Source organism: Mus pahari, chromosome 18 (genome assembly GCF_900095145.1).
Source record: "Mus pahari chromosome 18, PAHARI_EIJ_v1.1, whole genome shotgun sequence".
NCBI classification, from domain to species: domain Eukaryota; kingdom Metazoa; phylum Chordata; class Mammalia; order Rodentia; family Muridae; genus Mus; species Mus pahari.
In genome coordinates, this window is record NC_034607.1 from 40,475 (window position 1) to 57,931 (window position 17,457).

The window sequence follows — 17,457 nt, forward strand, 5'->3', positions numbered from 1 at the left end:
AGGTTCTTCCTGCAGCTGATGGGAACAAAGATCCACACCTAGACTGTACGCAGAGAGTGAGAGACTAAGAAATCTAACGGGTGTCCCCTTCAAATCCCTTCCCCGATGAAGAAGAGGCAGAAGGAGACTGGGAGCCAGAGGGGATGGAGGAAATCAAGAAAATAAGGCCCTCTAAATCAACATTATCAAAGCTCAGACAATCTCACCAAGACTGGGGCAGTATGCACAGAGCCTGCACAGGCCCTCCCCAGGCCCTCTGCCTACATAGTATAGTTTCCAGTTTGGTGTTTTTGTGGGACTCTTGAGTGTGTGAGTTTCTGATTCTTGTGTCTTCTCCTGGGCTCTTTTCCCTCCTGATTTTGTTTTGTCTTGTCCATTTCTGATGTGTTCTTTTGTTTGTTTGTTTGTTTTATCTTATTTTACTTTATTATTTAAAAAACAAAAACACAACTACGCACTTGCGAGCTAGCGTGTTAATGCCAGGAACCAGACCTGAGTCTTCTGTGAGAGCAGGGAGTGCCTGCAACTGCTGAGCCGTCTCCATCCCGCTCTATATGCTGTTTTATTTGGAAACATGATTTTGCTATGCAGCCCTGGCTGGCCTAGCTCTCACTATGATGCTCTGATCCTCCAGCCTCGGCCTTCTGAGCATTGGAGTTAATCTTGGTAAAGAGAAGAGAGGGACTTAACTGGGGGAAAAGAATACTCGCCCCCAAGCCTGACGACCCGCGTGGGGTCCCTGGGACCTTTATGGTAGAAGGGGAGAACTGACTCCACCCACATGCCCTCTGACCTCCAGACATACCCAAAACAAATGAAATGTAATATTTTCTTTTTTAAAAATAAAGTGGGAACACCCAAGAGACTTGTGTCTCAATCCCAGTCTTACAAGGCCCCCCACTACATGGCAGCCACCTACCCACCTGTGAATCCAGGCTGGCAGACACAGTCATAACGGTTGATGCCATCACGGCAAACTCCAAAGGTGCAGGGGTTGCTGGCGCAGTCATCAATGTTGACTTCACAGTTCACACCTACGGGGAGGGAGTATGGCAGGAGTACCTACTATGGTCAAGCACCACTTACAAACCCATCCCAGACACCCACTCACCCCCATGTACGGTCATAGCCCAGCCCCAGACCCCACCTGTGGTTCCGGGAGGGCAGCGGCAGAGGTACTTGTCCACCAAGTCTAGACATTTGCCCCCGTATCGGCAGGGCTGGCTGCGGCACTCATCCACCTGGCTTTCACAGCGTATGCCCGTATAGCCCGGGGCACACGCACATGAGAAGCTAGCAATGCCATCGACACAGCGCCCATGGTGGCAGGGATCCGGAGAGCAGTCATCCACGTTTCGCTCACACAAAGTGCCCTCAAAGCCTGCAAGAACGGGAGGTCAGGGTCTGCCCACTTCTCCATGGCTGTACTCTCAGCCCAATTCCAGCTCAGCTTGCAGACCACACCCCTGCTCCCTTCCGTTCTGCCCAGCCCCAAGCTCTGTCTCTGACCCAGAGCCTCCCACTTTAAACCTCACTACTAGATGCACCCTGAATCTTGCCAAGACCTCTGCCTACCTCCACGGTGATCGTCACTGGCCCTGACCTGGCCTAGCTGAGGCTATCCCCAAGTCTGCTATTGATCCTTGACACACACCGGCCCACCAGCCCACCTTCTGGCTCTTGCCACAGTCTCACGGTCCGCCCTCACCCTCTGCACAGCGACACTCATAGCCGTCAGGCTGGTCCACACACTTGGCACCATTCCGGCAGGGAGTGCTTGCACACTCATCCACATCCAGCTGACACGTGGACCCACTGAATCCTGGAAGCGAATAGTGGATGAAAAGTAACACAATAGTTAAAGCAGGCAGCCTGCCTTATTTGAGCAGGAAACTCCCTTGGCTTTGTTGTAAGTTAATTTCAACACAGACTAACCCAGAGAGATGGCTCAGAAGATAAACATGCTTGCCAGCCAAGCTTGACCACCTGAGTTCAATTCCCAAAATGTACATAACATAGTGGAAGGAGAGAACACACACACACAAAAGAAGTAATTAAGCAAAGAACTACTTTTTTTTTAAAAGTTCCACATTGACCTGACCTGACATACCAGGCTCCGTCCCAGGTTCCTCACCTGATGGGCAGGTGCAGCTGAAGCCATTGACTCTATCCTTGCAGACACCACCATTGACACATGGGCTGCTCTGACATTCGTCAATGTCCACCTCGCAGTAGGTCCCTGTGAAGCCTGAAGGGAATAGGATGAGGGCCCTGAAAGTCCCCTCAGGAGGCCTCTTCACTTGGTTTCGGGGCTTTGATTTGGTTGTGGGTTTGTTGAGATAAATTATTACTATGGCCTTCAGGCCGGCCTCAAACTAATGATCCTCCTGCCTCAGCGGCTCAAGTGCTGGGATAACAGGCGCGCACAAAAACCTTCGGGCTTAGATTTAGTTTCAAATAAGCTGGACCCTCACCCAGCTGTGGTCTCACACGGACTAAGGTTTATGAAGCTCCCCTTTGCTATTATCTGGTAAAATTCTGCCCTGGCCCTGCAACTACCATATCGAGGGTTACAAGCCTTCATCCTAAACACACACAACTCTCTCTCTTCCTCCAGCCAGGAAGCTTCACTTTAAACACAGTCATGGGCCAGCAAGATGGCTCAAATAAGGATGCTTGCTGCCAAGCCTGGCAATTTGGAACCCTCATGGTTAAAGCGCACTAGGTCCAGAGGCACATGCCATTCCATCCAGTATTTGGGAAGCAGAGACAGGTGGATCTCTGTGAGCTCAGGGACAGCCTGGTCTACACAGTGAGTTCCAGACAGTCTTACTGTGCCACTTCAGCTCGTTTGAAATGTCTTTTGCTTATTTGTTTGTTTAGTTTTGTTTATTTGCATGCGTGTGTGTGTGTGTGTGTGTGTGTGTGTGTGTGTGTGTGTTCCAAACACACGGGTATCCTCAGAGGCCAAAAGAGCGTTGTAGATTTCCTGGAGCTAGATCTACAGATAGTTGTGCACTGCCCCATGTGGGTACTAAGACTCAAACTCAGCCCTCTAGAAAGCAGGAAGGACTCTTAACCATTAAGCTGTCTCTCTATCCCCTTTTTGTTTTGTTTTGTTTTGTTTTATTTATTTTGAGACAGGGTCTCACTTTATAATCCTAGCCATCCTAGAACTCACCATGGAGACCAATCTGGCCTCAAACTCACAGAGATGAGCCTATCTCTGCCTGAAAAGTGCTGGGATTTCAGTCATGTGCTTTTATGCCCAGCATTTTTTTTTCCAAGTAAATAAAAATAAGCCAAGTTTTACCCCAGGTTCCAGCCTTCATGACCCACCCAAGCCATACCCACCACCCACCTGCCATGCAGATGCAAGTAAACTGGCCAATTCGGTCAAGACATGTGGCCTGGTTGCGGCAGGGCCCGGACAGACACTCATTGACATCAGTCTCACAGCGAGGCCCAGTATAGCCACGGCCACATTGGCACAAGAATGAGCCCTGTGTATTCACACACCGACCCAAATGTTCACAGGGGTTGGCACCTGCAAAATGGGGGGGGGGGGCATGGGGGAGAAGACACAGCCAGTGTGGGCGTGGCCAACCACGGCCCCACCCCTCCCTGTTGTCAGGCTCCCTTCCAGAAGGTACTCTTCTTACCAATAGAGCACTCATCCACATCCTGGTCACATGCCCCTCCAGTGAAGCCAGGTGGACAGGTGCAGATGGCCCGACCGCTCACAGGGTTTGTGTCACAGATAGCATCCTCATGGCAGGGGTTGCTGACACATGCATCATCCAGATGACACAAGAGGCCTGAGAAAAGGTAAGCAGAAATGAGGAGCTGATCCTCAGGGTGGCCCCAAGTTCCCCCAGACCTAGTGTTTGAGGAAGAAGACTACTGATACTGGACCCCCAGGACCGTGAGCAAACAGAATGAATAACATCACTCAGCTACACTTCCAGCTCCTTGCATCACCGTCGTCATCATCATCACCATCATTAAAGTCCTTATCTGGGGAGTGTGTGCATGTGTAGAAGCCAGAGGAAACTTGGTTGGTTTTTCTCCTTCTACCAGTGGGTTCCCCTGATAGAAGTAGGCTTGCCAGGCCAACTCAGTGAGAACCTTTACGCACTGAGCACCCGCTGGGATGGCCCTTGCTTCTTGTTTCTTGTGTATATTAACCAGCACTGTATTAGTATCTGTTTTTATTTTTTAAGCCATTTATTATGAAACAATGAAACAATGGTTCAGTATTATCTGTTAATCTGCTTCTTCCATACCATTTGAAAATAACTTAGAAACGTTTACAAACAAGGCACTGGGGCCCAGAGAGGTGCTCAGCGGCTAAGAATACCGGCTGCGTTTCCAGAGGACCTGACCTAAGTTTGATTCCCAGCACCCACATGGCAGTTCACAGCCATCAGTAACTCCAATCTCGGGAGATTTGATCAATTTTTCTGGCCTCTCAGCGTACCAATCATGCGTGTAGCATGACATAATATAACATACATAAATGCAGATAAAACACACACACTTTTTTAATATTTTAAAAGATGATAAATCAGGACTCCAATCAGGCATAGTAACAAAATTTCTTAATCCCACACTCAGACCACGGGAGTCCTAATCCCACCACCCAGACCACGGGAGCCCTAATCCCACCACTCAGACCACGGGAGCCCTAATCCCACCACTCAGACCACGGGAGCCCTAATCCCACCACCCAGACCACGGGAGCCCTAATCCCACCACCCAGACCACGGGAGCCCTAATCCCACCACCCAGACCACGGGAGCCTTAATCCCACCACTCAGACCACAGGAGCCCTAATCCCACCACCCAGACCACGGGAGCCCAAAGGTCCTTTCTCGTGAGTTTGAGGCTAGCCTGATGTACAATAGTGACGCCATGTCTCAACACAACAAGAACAACAATAAACTCAAGGTACTTGCCACCTAGCCTGACAACCAGAGTCTGACCACCCCCTACCGAAATATGATGCAAGGAACAAACAGAGCTTTGTGACTTCCATAGCTCCTGCCTTTTTCTCAGTTAGGCCTCTCAGTGGTTCCCCAGTTCCAACAGTCTCTGCCTGGGACTGTGCACAGCCTCCTCACAGGACAGAGGCTCAGGCTTCCTTCCAAACCCAGGCTAGCATACCCCTTCTTCCTTCCTTTCTTTCTTCCATCTTCCCTCCTCTTTCTTTTCTTCCTTCTCGCTAAGGATTAAACTCAGAGCCTGTGCACACTAAACACACACTCTGAAGAAACATCTCCAGCCCCCAATCTTTCTAACACTCAAATCAGAGTCGGTCTTTAGCTTTCATTCTGAAACCATTCTGTTGCCCACAAAGTAAATGGCCACTCACCTGTCTTCCCCATAGGGCAGGCACAGTAGAAAGAGGCCACACGGTCATGGCAGGTGGCCCCATGGAAACACACAGCTGTGGCACAGTCATCGATATTCTGACTGCAGCTCTCCCCCGTCCAGCCGTTGACACATACACAGCTGTGGCCACCCAATAGGTTGAAGCAAGTACCCCCATTGTGGCAGGCATTGGGCTGCAGCTGACACTCATCCACATCTTCTGTACAGAACTGGCCTAGGACACAAACATGTGCTAGTCTAAGTTGCCCATGTCCCCACCTGAGGTCAGCCACCCCGGCTCCCCGCAGCCCTGATGCCTACCTGTCCACTCCGGAGGGCACTGGCAGTTGTAAGTATTGACACCATCCACACATGTTCCCCCGTTGAGACACCGGTGTCCAGGACAGTCATCCACATTGACTTCACAGTTCTGACCCTCAAAGCCTCATAGGAGAAGGTGACAATGGTCACTAGGAGGCTAGCCTATTGTCCCCAGCTGCCTTCCCTGGGTACTACTTACTTACCAGGAAGGCAGGCACAGTCATATGTGACATCACTGCTCTGCCTACAGGTGCCACCGTTACGACATGGGGAAGGGGCACAGGGTGCTACGGGGTTCTCACACAACAGCCCCGTATAACCGAGCGGACACTGGCAGCGGAAGGATCCAGGTGTATTGAGGCAGGTACCACCATGGCGGCAGGTCGCACCAGATCGGCACTCATCTATGTCACTTTGGCAGCTGAGACCCTGGTAGCCAGGTGGGCAAGCACAGGCAAATCGGCCATCCGACCCCACTGAGCAGGGGGCACCGTGAGCACAGGGGCTGCTGAGGCAGGGGTCTAGCTGGGAGCAGTCTGGGCCTGGAAGAACCGGGAGAGGGTGAGCTTCAGACCGACCACATCCTCGCCTACCACGGGTTCCCATCCAGACACACCCCTTCACCTCGGAAGCCACGGAGACAACGACAGGAGAACCGGGCGGTGCCCGCCACCACTGAACTCTGGCAAACGCCTCGACCAGCACAGGGGCCTGAGTGGCAAGGGTCTTCCAGCTGGCACCGCTCACCCACCCAGCCTGGCAGGCACCTGTGGGAAGATGTGTGGTCAGGACGGAATAAAGCATGGCGATGCCAGACAGCTAACACAAGATACGTTCATCAAACAACACCTGCGCCACGCAGGCTGTCAGACACATCCATTTACTCTCCTTCCTTCCTTTTTTTGTTGTTTTTTGTTTTTTGTTTTTTTCGAGACAGGGTTTCTCTGTATCGCCGTGGCTGTCCTGGAACTCACTTTGTAGACCAGGCTGGCCTCAGACTCAGAAATCTGCCTGCCTCTGCCTCCCGAGTGCTGGGATTAAAGGCATGCGCCACCACGCCCGGCTCTTTCTTTTTTTTTTTTTTTTTTAGGCAGGGTCTCACTACATATCCCTGGCTAGCCTGGAATTCAGAGTAATTTACCTGCCCCTGCCCCTGCCCCTGCCCCTGCCTCTCTGCCTCTCTGCCTCTAGTACTGTGTTTAAAGGCGAGTGCCATCATTCCCAGCCATCCCCATTTACTCTGACAACAAATATTATTGCCACTAAAACACAGCAGCAAAACAAAAGTGATTCTTACCCTTTTGGTCCTCATAGCCAGGTCAGGCAAAGAAAACATAGACAAGTAACACATTAATACGGACATGCCAAAAACAGCTTGTATACGCCCAAACTTGTAAAAGACATGGTACACTAAAGAACACGCCCATGTCCCAGAAGCTGTGACCAACACTTTATTTCTTTTTAAAGGAGATGGGCCAGGCAAGGTGGTTCACACAAAGCTGGCACTCCGAGGAAAAAGCAGGAGGATGAGGAGTTCGAAGCCAGCCTTGGCCATCAAGTTTGAGGCTAGCCTTGACTGCATGAGGCACTGTCTCAATATCAATCCATATATTTTAAACAAATAGCAAGAGGATCGGTGGTATTGCACTTGCCTAGGATGCATAAAGCCCTAGATTCAATTCTCAGCACAAGAAAAGGAAGGGAAGAAGAATTTTTGCCAATGTAATTGTGAAGAATACCAAGACAATGGCTTTGTATTTCAAGCCATTTTTAAAAAGATTTATTTTACTTTTATGTGAATAAGTGTTTTCCACGCATGTATGTATGTGCATGCTGTGCGTGCCTGATGCCCACGGAGGTCTGAAGAGGGCGTTGGCATTAAGGATGGTTGTGAGCTATCATGCGGATTCCAGGGACCAAATCCAAGTTCTCTGAAAGAATAATACACACTCTTAACTGTGGAGCCATTTTCAGCCCCTGTTTATTTAAGTGGGCGTATCGTGTGTGGTTGTATGTGAGTATGTGTGCACCTGAGTACAGTGTCCTTCCTCAGAGGCCGAAACCCCTGGAGCTGGAGTTACAGGTGAGTAACCACATGAGAGCCAGGGATCAAACTCTGCTCTAACCCACTGAGTTGTGCCACCAGCCCCAACATACAGTATCTTTACAAGAGAAAAGCCAGGGATATGACACGGTGGTAGTTCTTGTATGGTATGTGCAGAGGCCTGGGTTCCATTACCAGGACACGGGAGAGAGACAGAGAGAAACTAAAGATAGAAGAAAGGTCATGTGCAGACAAAGGCAGAGAGTAGGGTGGGGCAGCCATAAGCCTGAGCCAATCAGAAACTGGAAAAGACATAAGACCGTCTTCTCCCCCCAGATGATCAGTAAAGAAAGCCAGTTCTGGCAACGCCTTAATTTCAGACTTCCAGCCTCCAGGATTTTCCAGAGTACATTTCTGTTGTTTTAAGCCACCCTGTTTGTGGTAATCTACTACAGCAACCAGTGGACACTCACAGGTAGCCTAAGGGTGATAGAATGAGCGGCTGTTATATTTTCGAACACTCAAAAAGGTAAAAAAGGGTGAGCCAAAGGGTGATGTGGGGAAGGGCATTCCAGGTACTGGGAACAACAAATGAAAAGCCTCAGACTCCAGGAGGCAGACACACCCAGAAAGACCCAGAAACCGCACAGACACATACAACTGGGCATACTGGCCTGGCAAACACAGACACCAAGCCACAGCCTCCCACAAGAAAATGGGAAACTCTCACTCACATGGAGAGACAGGAAGATAGCCACAATCATAAACGCCTTTCTCCCATGAGCATGCAACCTTCCTCTCATGGATCGGGTGGGGCTTGGCATGGGCACCTCGGCCCTCAAACGGTCCCCAAACCCATCAAGACAGTGCTGGACAGTGGTGCCACACGCCTTTAATCCCAGCACTTGGGAGGCAGAGGCAGGCGGATTTCTGAGTTCGAGGCCAGCCTGGTCTACAGAGTTCCAGAACAGTCAGGGCTACACAGAGAAATCCTGTCTCGAAACAAAACAAAACAAAACAAAACCAACAAACAAAAAAGTCCTGAGTGCTAGAAAATAAAAATTGAAAGATGACTTAAGTTTGTAACCTTTCCACGGACAGAGGTGAGGAGGGCTAAGGAAGGGAACTGGAGAAGTCAAATGATCCTGGCTATGCTAGGACACAACTTACATCACCCCTACCTCAACCCTCCTCTCCTCTACCCTACCCTTCCGGCTCCCAGCGAGGATCCTCTAGCTCAGTCTAGTCTCAGACACCAAGGGCAGAACTGAAAGCAGGTGACTCAGTTCTTAGCGTCACCCTACAATACCCCGGCCCCGAATTCCGTTCCTAGATAAACGTGTCGAAACTCAGCCCTGCAAGGGTGTGGTTGACGTTGGAACCTGGGAGGTGAAGCTCTCAGCCCCCTACCCAAAGTCCTGAAAGGCGGCGACGACGACACGCCAGGAGGGGGCGCTGCGTGCAGGGCGCTGGGGACCACGGGTATCATCGCCAAGCTGGGCGCGGCACCCTCCCTGCGCCGCGGGCGGGTTCCCACGCTCTGCGCCTCGCGCCCCCGCCGACCGGTCGGGCCGGTTCCAGCCCCGGCCCCGCGCCCCGCCTCGCGGCCTTAGCTTTAGGGGAGACGTAGCGGGGCGGGAGGGGGGACGGGGGAGCAGCTTCCAAGGGGGGACCGGACTAGCAAGACAGACAAGGACCAAGCGACGGAGAACTCCGAAGCCTGGGGGCGAGAGAGTGTCACTGGGGAGGGGGCGGTCACTCCTAAGAGGACAGCGGATTTGAGAAACTAAAGGAGTGGGTTGGGATGAGAGGAACATAGGCTGAGGTCCCCCCAAATCTCTGTTCTGGAGCCTTGAGCGAGCTCCACTCCGCGCGATCCGGGCTCCCGGAGGCCGCGTGAGCCGGTGATTCACCTGTCGAGGGGTGGGGCAGCCTCAGGCGTATTCACCTGTCGGCAGCTGTCCAGGCGTGTAGTTCCACCGCGCAGGCGCCCCACCCCACGCCTCAGCCTTCCTTCCAAGCGACTGCTTCCAAGTAAGGACACACTCTGCCCTCCCAGCCCTCAGCCTCAGGATGCCCCTCGGCCAGTGACCCCCGAATAAAGCTAAATGGGATTCCAGCCATGAATCTCAAAGGTTGTTTTTTTTTTTTTCCTGTATCGGAAGTCATCCTGGCCCCACCTGGCTTGAGGCTGATCCACTGGCTAGCCCACACGGTATTGAGTAAATGAACACACTGATGAACGAACTAATTAATAGCTGCTGAATGGACTGCTATTACTATTAAAAAGAAAACAAGACCAATAACCCCACAGACCTTGAGGTCCACTCCCTCCAACCCAGGGCTTTGTATGTACTGGGCAAACACCACTTAACATCTCCAGTCGTCAAAAGGTTTCAAAAGTTTCTCTTATTTTTAATATAGTTTTAATTTTTATTACATTATCTGTGTGTATATTCGTGTAGAGGCCAGAGAACAACTTGCCGACAATAGTTCTCTTTCCATCTTTTGGGTCCCCAGGACTTAACTCAGCTTGTGCAGTTTGGCAGCAAGTGCCTTTACCTACTAAGCTCTCAGCTGCCCCAGCCCCCCTTAGAAAACAAAACATTAAGACAACCTCACTCTGTGAGAGTCCAGACTGCCCTGGGACTCTATGGAATGGCCTCCTGCTTCTGCTGGGAATACAAGCGTAAACCCAGTTAAAGGTTCTTTTCAAATCTTTACAGTCAACCTCATGAAAGAAAAGCCATTGTAGATGCAAAAGTGGCTGGGAAGGTCCCCAGCACTTGCTCGAGATGTCACAGAATCTAGAGTTCTGTCTGCTCCTGGTAGCTCATTCCCAACCCTCCTCTTCCTCCCTAACTTTCTCCATTTCCCAAATAATTCTTGGGTCCCTTCCTGCACAGTCACAGGCCAGGGAAAGCACTCCTGTTTCACAGATGCAGTGAGGTTCAGAAAAGAGAAATGACTATCCAAAGGTCATACAAACTAGAACACAATAAATCAGGGCTCTAAAATAGGTCTCCTGTGTGCCTCCTGTATTCTGACATATGGGAGGGCATGGACATCCTCATCACTGTCAAGCCACTGTCATTGGCCTTGGAAATCAATTTTTTAGTCCAGAATACTGTGACTTAACTAACTGGTTTTAAGTCTCAGACACTTAGCAAGATGATGTGGGATTTGAACCTAGGCCAGAGAGACACCAGAGCATCTGCTCTTACAGCTGTCTGATTCCCTATGGGGAAACACAAGAGGTTACCGAAGCCATACACGTGGAGGAAGTGATACCAGTGTCCCCCAGGAGACTCAGAGACAGAGGAAGAGGACCGATTCCCACCCCACACAGGGCCCACTGATGGCTCTGGGCCAGACACTCACAGGCAGGCAGCCTCCCGGGAGGGCTGCTGGTGGGTGCACCGACCTCCATTTGCACATGGGTTTCCATCCAGACAAGGGGGTGCTGTGGGGGGGGGCAAAAGAAGGTGGGGAGGTCAGACAGGCACACAGAACCCCAAAGCTTAAGGACAGCCCCTCCTCTCCTGTCTGCCAGGCAACAGCTGCACTGGGCCAGGAGGGTATCTGTGTGGGTACTAAGAGGCCCCCTGTCTACAGTTCCCACGGCCCCCCACCCCAGCCCCAGCTGTTGGGGCTGCAGCTGTCCCTGCCAGCTCAAGCCCTGGGAACCACAGGGCAGGGGTGAGAAGGAGGAGTTGACTTGTGCCAGATGTGTGGGCTCAGGAAGTTGCCTTGACTAGGATGTGCACAACAGAGAAAAGGCACAGAGTAGGAAGTGAAGATGCTGAGTGTTAAAGGGGATCTGCAGCTTCAAGCCCATGTCTGGGTAGATGGAGGAGGCCAGCAGTGTTGGGCCTGTGTCTACTGTAGTCCCTGCTAGCTCTTGAAAGAATAGGCAAGCCATACACCTAGGAGGAACCACAGCAGCCAGAGAGAGATGGCTCGGGTACTGGATGGATAGGCTATGGAGTAAGGGAGAGAACCAGTGTGAGACCTCTGCCACCCTGCCCAGTGTCCCCATCCCTCAGGGCTGTATCCCGCTTTGGGTGTGGCAGATGGTGAGAGGTGTGGCAGGTCTGAGCTAGTGGAGAATTATGTGCTCAGTCAGGTGTGGGCCCCTGTAGAAGTTTTGTTCCTCAGAGAGAGAAGGAAGGAGTATTGGCGGAGAACTGAGAAACAGGGACAGACAGAAACTGAAAGGAGAAAACAACAACCAGAGAGACAGTGAAAGGATGAAATAAGCAGGAAGGACCTATTCAGTTCTGTGACATCACACTAGAAGCTGTATGGGGTGGGGGAGACACAACCCTGTGAGCCGTGTGTGTGTGTGTGTGTGTGTGTGTGTGTGTGTGTGTGTGTGTGTGTGACAGTCTGTGTGAGTATTAGGCCACTATATGACTAATAGTGACTAATAGCGCATGTGCTTGGTGCCATGCTGGTATCTTCAAGCAGCATAGCCTTGTATGCCATGTGCACACAAGCTGCATGCACTGTGTATCCATCTATATGAACAGCAGTATTCAAGCATACAGCTGTGTGGCCACTGGTGCGCCTGTATGGGTCATGGGTTGGCAGCTATAAATGTGGCCTTGAACATAAATGCCGAGCAGGTCTTGGTGACCGATGCCTGGGTGATCATATTTGACACTGTTTGAATGCACATCAACTTGTGAACAGCAAACACATAGGTATTGTCTTGTGTGTGCCAAGTGTGCATCTATGGCTGTACTAAACCTGTGCACATGTATTTTTTTCCCTTTCTGTGACAGGCCATGAGTCTGTGCTGGCCCCGCGGGGGCGGTGGCTCCTGCCCAGTCCTGCCTAGTTGAGCCTAGAGGCTAAGCTAGGGACGCCACTCTATGCAACTCTCACCCGGCCCAGCACTGAGTCCCACCATAGGCGCCCTAGAACCCCTGGCCACAGCCAACGGCCTATGCCCCTCCCCCGCTGATCAGGCCTCCCGGGGCAGGGGTGGGGGCGCCCCCTCAGGCCCCGCTCAGGCCCTCCGTGGGTCCCGCTTTGTCTGGCAAAGAAAGCGTGAGGCCGGCCGGGGGGAGGGGGTGTCTAGACGGCGAAGCCATTGTCCCGAGAGGGGGAGGGGAGCTCAGAGTGGAGGAAGAGGGGAGGGGGGCCCCAGGCTTGCTGGGGAGGGGCTCCGGCCATAGGGAGGGGGCCCAGAAGCCGGAGATGAGCACGTGGACCTCGCCCCTTCTCCTCCCGGCACGGAGGCGGGGTCCCGAGACTGCGGGATCCCGGTGGCCTGAAGAGGGACCGGGCGGCACGCGGGGGAGGGGGCGCGGGCTCCGCAAGGGCTCCAGCTCCTGCTTCTCGCGCTCCAGCGCCGGGTCTTGCAGCTCTCCAACATGGGACGTTTTCTCCGAGTTCAGAGCTCCGAGAACTCCGCGCCCCCTCCTTGTCCCCCCACCCCTTCACGGCCCGCCCGGGATAGGGGAGGCGCTTTTGTGCAAGGGGTCCTAGGCCTTGGGGGTCCTTGAGCCCCCATCCTAACCTTCCCAGGACTCCAGGCAGAAGTAGGATGAGGTGAGCCTGGAACTTTTGGTACACATCGCCTCCGAATTTCAGCCCCAGATTCCCACAACTCCAGCTCCTAGTCTTGGACTCCTGATTCATTCAAGGGTCTCGATTCCTGGGGCCTCTAGGATCCTGCCTTCCCATCATGAATCTGTGCGAACCCCATGACTGTTACACACCCCCAGCCGCTTCACCTCTGCCCCGGCTTTAATCCTGGGGTGGCAGGTCCTCTAAGTTCCAAACTTAGGAGAATATATATATATATATATATATATATATATATATATATTTTTTTTTTTTTGCTTCCCCGCCCCTGCAGCCCCAGTCCCACCCTCCGAGTCCCTGGTCCCTCACCTGCAGCCCCCAGCCCCGCTAGCAGCAGCAGCAGGGGCAGCGCCCGCATGGGCGGTGGTGGCGGTGGCAGGGCCATCAGACGACGACGGCGGCGGCGGCCCCGGGCCCCCAGCCCCATGGCGGCCGGCCACGACCCTCCCTCCTCCCTCCTCCCTCTTTCCCAGGGCTCCGGGCACGTCCCGGGCCAGCCTCCGCGCCGCCAACTTCGCCGAAGTGAGGCTGTCGGGCCGCCCCGCCCCCAGGCCTGGGAGGCTCGCCCCGCCCCGGGGCCGGCTCTGAGCGCCCCCGCCCCCTGCCCGGCCTCCTAGGGTCCGACCCTTCTACCCGCCAAGCCTGGGACTTGCAGACCTTGGTACGCTCAGGTCTGCCACAAGAGATGCAGGCGCTTAACCTGCGTGACGTGACAGGTATCCAGCTCGTGAGCACACCCATCCTCATCCTGCAGCACACAACCAAAGCCAGGGCTCACACACACAGTCATGACACAACTGCAAACACCCCCGACTCCAGACCCTCTCTAAACCTGGGTGTAGAATGAACGAAAGTAGCCGCACCCATGCAAACCGCGTAGAAGTTTCATGCGGACACTAAACGTCAATCACCTCAAAACTCGGACTGCAACTGCGCCACAAATCCCGGGCAGCAATTACAGTCTGACCAGGAGTCTAGTGTAGATGAGTCCCGTGTGCCTGTGTGCAGCTCTCCTACAATGTGATGATCACAAAGGTCTACGGAAGAGAGAAAGGTGCGTGCTGCCAATCACGGACACCCGAGGTCGACTCCTGGGCCTCCCATGCTAAAATAAAGAAACCAACACATACATTGTCTTCTGACTGCCACATGTACCCGGTAATACATGCACTCCTACACACACTGTGATCTAATGCTTGCACACACACACACACACACACACACACACACACGCTCGCGCGCACAAGAAATAAGATTAAATACTTTGTGAAAAATCCACGAGCCAGGCAGTGGTGGCACACGCCTTTAATCTCAGCACTTGGGAGGCAGAGGCAGGCGGATTTCTGAGTTCGAAGCCAGCCTGGTCAACAGAGTGAGTTTCAGGACAGCCAGGGCTACACAGAGAAACCCTGTCTCAAAAAACCAAAAAAAAAAAAAAAAAAAAAAAAATCCACACCAACTCCTAGCACACCCTACACGGTTTTACCCTGAGGCCTATCATTTCATTGCCATTGACTGACTACTTGAGTTTTACTACCAGGAGACCTGCAAAGGCTTCTAAAAGCTCCCTCTGTCTGGAGTGAGAATGGAAACTCTAGAGGTGCATTGGGGGAAAGCTCAAGAGTCGGGTGAAGGGTGCTGTTCTTGGACATCTCCATCACTAGGAGACCAAAGGACTGGTACAGAGGCCCTACATAACCCTGGAAGGGCACACACAGACACTCCTGTAGTGGGGAGAGAACCAACTTCCACAAGTTGTCCTCTGATCTCTACATTGTAGAGGTCCCATCTCCCCTCCCTGTCCCCCCCCAGAACTGGATACATAATAAATATGTGTATTTTTGTTAATTGGGGAAGGTGTCATGGTGCACACTGTCTCCAGAGGCAAAGGCAAATAGATCTGTGAATTCAAGGCCAGCCTGGTCTACATAGCAAATTCCAGGACAGTCACAGATACACATTTTAAGGATTTATTTGTGTGTGTGTGTTTCTGTGTGTGTGTGCTTCTGTGTGTGTGTGTGTGTGTATGCTTCTGTGTGTGTGTGTGTTTCTGTGTGTGTGCGCTTCTGTGTGTGTGTGTGTGTGTATGCTTCTGTGTGTGTGTGTGTGTTTCTGTGTGTGTGCGCTTCTATGTGTGTGTCTCTGTGTGTGTGTTTCTGTATGTGTGTGCGCACACGCGCGCACATGCACTAGTGTGAGTACATGCGCATGTGGAGACCAGAGAAGGCACTGCACCCCTCAAAGCTGGAGTTATGGTCATTTGTGGAATACCCAGCTTGTTACATGAGACAACCTGAGTCTGAAATCGAATCCTCGTGATGCTGCTGGTCTCTTAACAACTGAACAGTCTTTCGGGCCCACTTTGTGTTGTCCTACTTTGGGGGCTTCTCCTTTTCAGGCGGAGTCTCATGCAACCCAGACTAGCCTTGAACTTGCTGAAACCAGAACGAAGTCCCAATGTTTCTGGCTTTGCCTCCCCAGTGCTTCCCTTCCATGCCTGATTTTTGTGATGCTGGGTCCAGAACCTGGGGTTTCCAGTGTGTAAGGGAGACACCCTACCATGTAACCACATCCACAGTCCTCACCCACGTTTATACTCAACGTTTTCTGGTTATTCCAAATAGCATCCCTTATAGCTTCTTTGTAGACCAAGGACTGGATCCCAGATCTTCACCTCTGCCTTAGTTTGAGGTCAGTTGTTTGAAAGAATGCCTCTCGGACGAATGACCTGCAAGTTCTACAAGATTAACTTTATGCGTCTTTGGCAGAATCCCTGCATCCTTCCCGGGGCATGTTCCCGGGGCACGCTTCCCAAGGCATGTTATCAGATGTTATCAGGGTACCTGCCAGCTTTTCCCAGTATCAGCGGTATTGAACTTTCATAGCTTGGGCTGAGTTGGTGAAGTTTTCTTCTTCTTATCTCAATATTCTGTTTATTTATTTTGCAGTGCTGTATATATATATATACACCCCTGGCTGGCCAGGGGCCAGCTGTGCAGATCCGACTGGCCTCAAACTCACAGAGATGCAACTGCTTTGGCCTCCGGAGTACTGGGTTTAAAACTGTGCACCACCACACCTGATTCTTGATTTTGATGTTTACAATTCAGTGCCACCTAATATACCCTCAGTTGTGAGTAATTGTGACCTCTCCAGCTCCAAGACCTTCCATTATCCGGGAAAAGGGATCTTGTTCCTAGCCCTGCCACCAGCTCCCTGCATTTATGGCCTTGCTTGTTCTGGACACTTATTTTCTATAATTGTATTGTTCCTAGGGTTGTGGGGCATGCACAGCATCTGTGTAGAGGTCAGAGGACCACTTGTAGGAGTCAGTTCTCCTCTACCACGTGGGTTGGGAATCAAACTCAAGTCATCAGGTTTGGCTGTGAGCCATCTCTCTTGGCCCTCAGTATAGTGTTCCATACAAATAGAATCCTGAACTTTGTGACCATCTTCTCTTTTTATGGGGGTGTACATTGAGACCAGGTCTCAGTATGTACCCCTGAGTGGCCTGGGACTCACTGTGTAGGCCAGGCTGACCTGGAGCTCAGAGAGAACTGCCTGCCTTTGCTTCCTCACTGCACCATGACTTTTCCTTTTTATTTAAAATTTGGAGGTGTACCAGGTGTGGTGGCGCATGCCTTTAGTCCCAGCACTTGGGAGGCAGAGGCAGGNGGATTTCTGAGTTCAAGGCCAGCCTGGTCTACAAAATGAGTTCCAGGACAGCCAGGGCTACACAGAGGAACCCTGTCTCAAAAACAAACAAACAAACAAAAAGAATGTGGAGGTGCTGAGGATCTATCAAAGGTCCTTCCACAGAGCTATATCCTCAATTACAATTTTTATTTTCTTTGTTTATTTGTTTTGAGATAGGGAAAAGAACTCACTAAATTGCTGGGGCTAATCTTGAATTGCTGTGCTTAAATGATCTTCCAAGGCCAGGAATATACATGGCTTAGTTAGTGCAGTGGTTGCTTTGGCTTATTGTGCACAAAGTCCTGGCTTGGGTCCTCACCACCACAGTTTAAAATCAAAAACCAAAAAGCAGTTGCAGTCTGTAATCATAGCAAAAGGGAGGACTAGACCCTCAAGGTCATCTGCATCTGTGTAGGGGATTGCAGACC

At 51.8% G+C, this 17,457-nt stretch overlaps 1 protein-coding gene across 1 annotated transcript in view; it reads right to left on the reverse strand.

The window, feature by feature from the left end:
- Window positions 1–13,832, reverse strand: part of Notch3 (notch receptor 3) — a 44,274-nt gene extending 30,442 nt beyond the window's left edge. Inside the window, 12 exon segments of the mRNA XM_029531561.1 lie at window positions 924–1,034; window positions 1,148–1,381; window positions 1,709–1,822; window positions 2,135–2,248; window positions 3,362–3,547; window positions 3,663–3,818; window positions 5,375–5,608; window positions 5,695–5,817; window positions 5,898–6,236; window positions 6,319–6,461; window positions 11,120–11,201; window positions 13,643–13,832. Coding sequence (XP_029387421.1) covers window positions 924–1,034; window positions 1,148–1,381; window positions 1,709–1,822; window positions 2,135–2,248; window positions 3,362–3,547; window positions 3,663–3,818; window positions 5,375–5,608; window positions 5,695–5,817; window positions 5,898–6,236; window positions 6,319–6,461; window positions 11,120–11,201; window positions 13,643–13,760 — 1,954 coding nt within the window. The 5' untranslated portion in view covers window positions 13,761–13,832.
- Window positions 13,833–17,457: the final 3,625 nt, after the last annotated feature.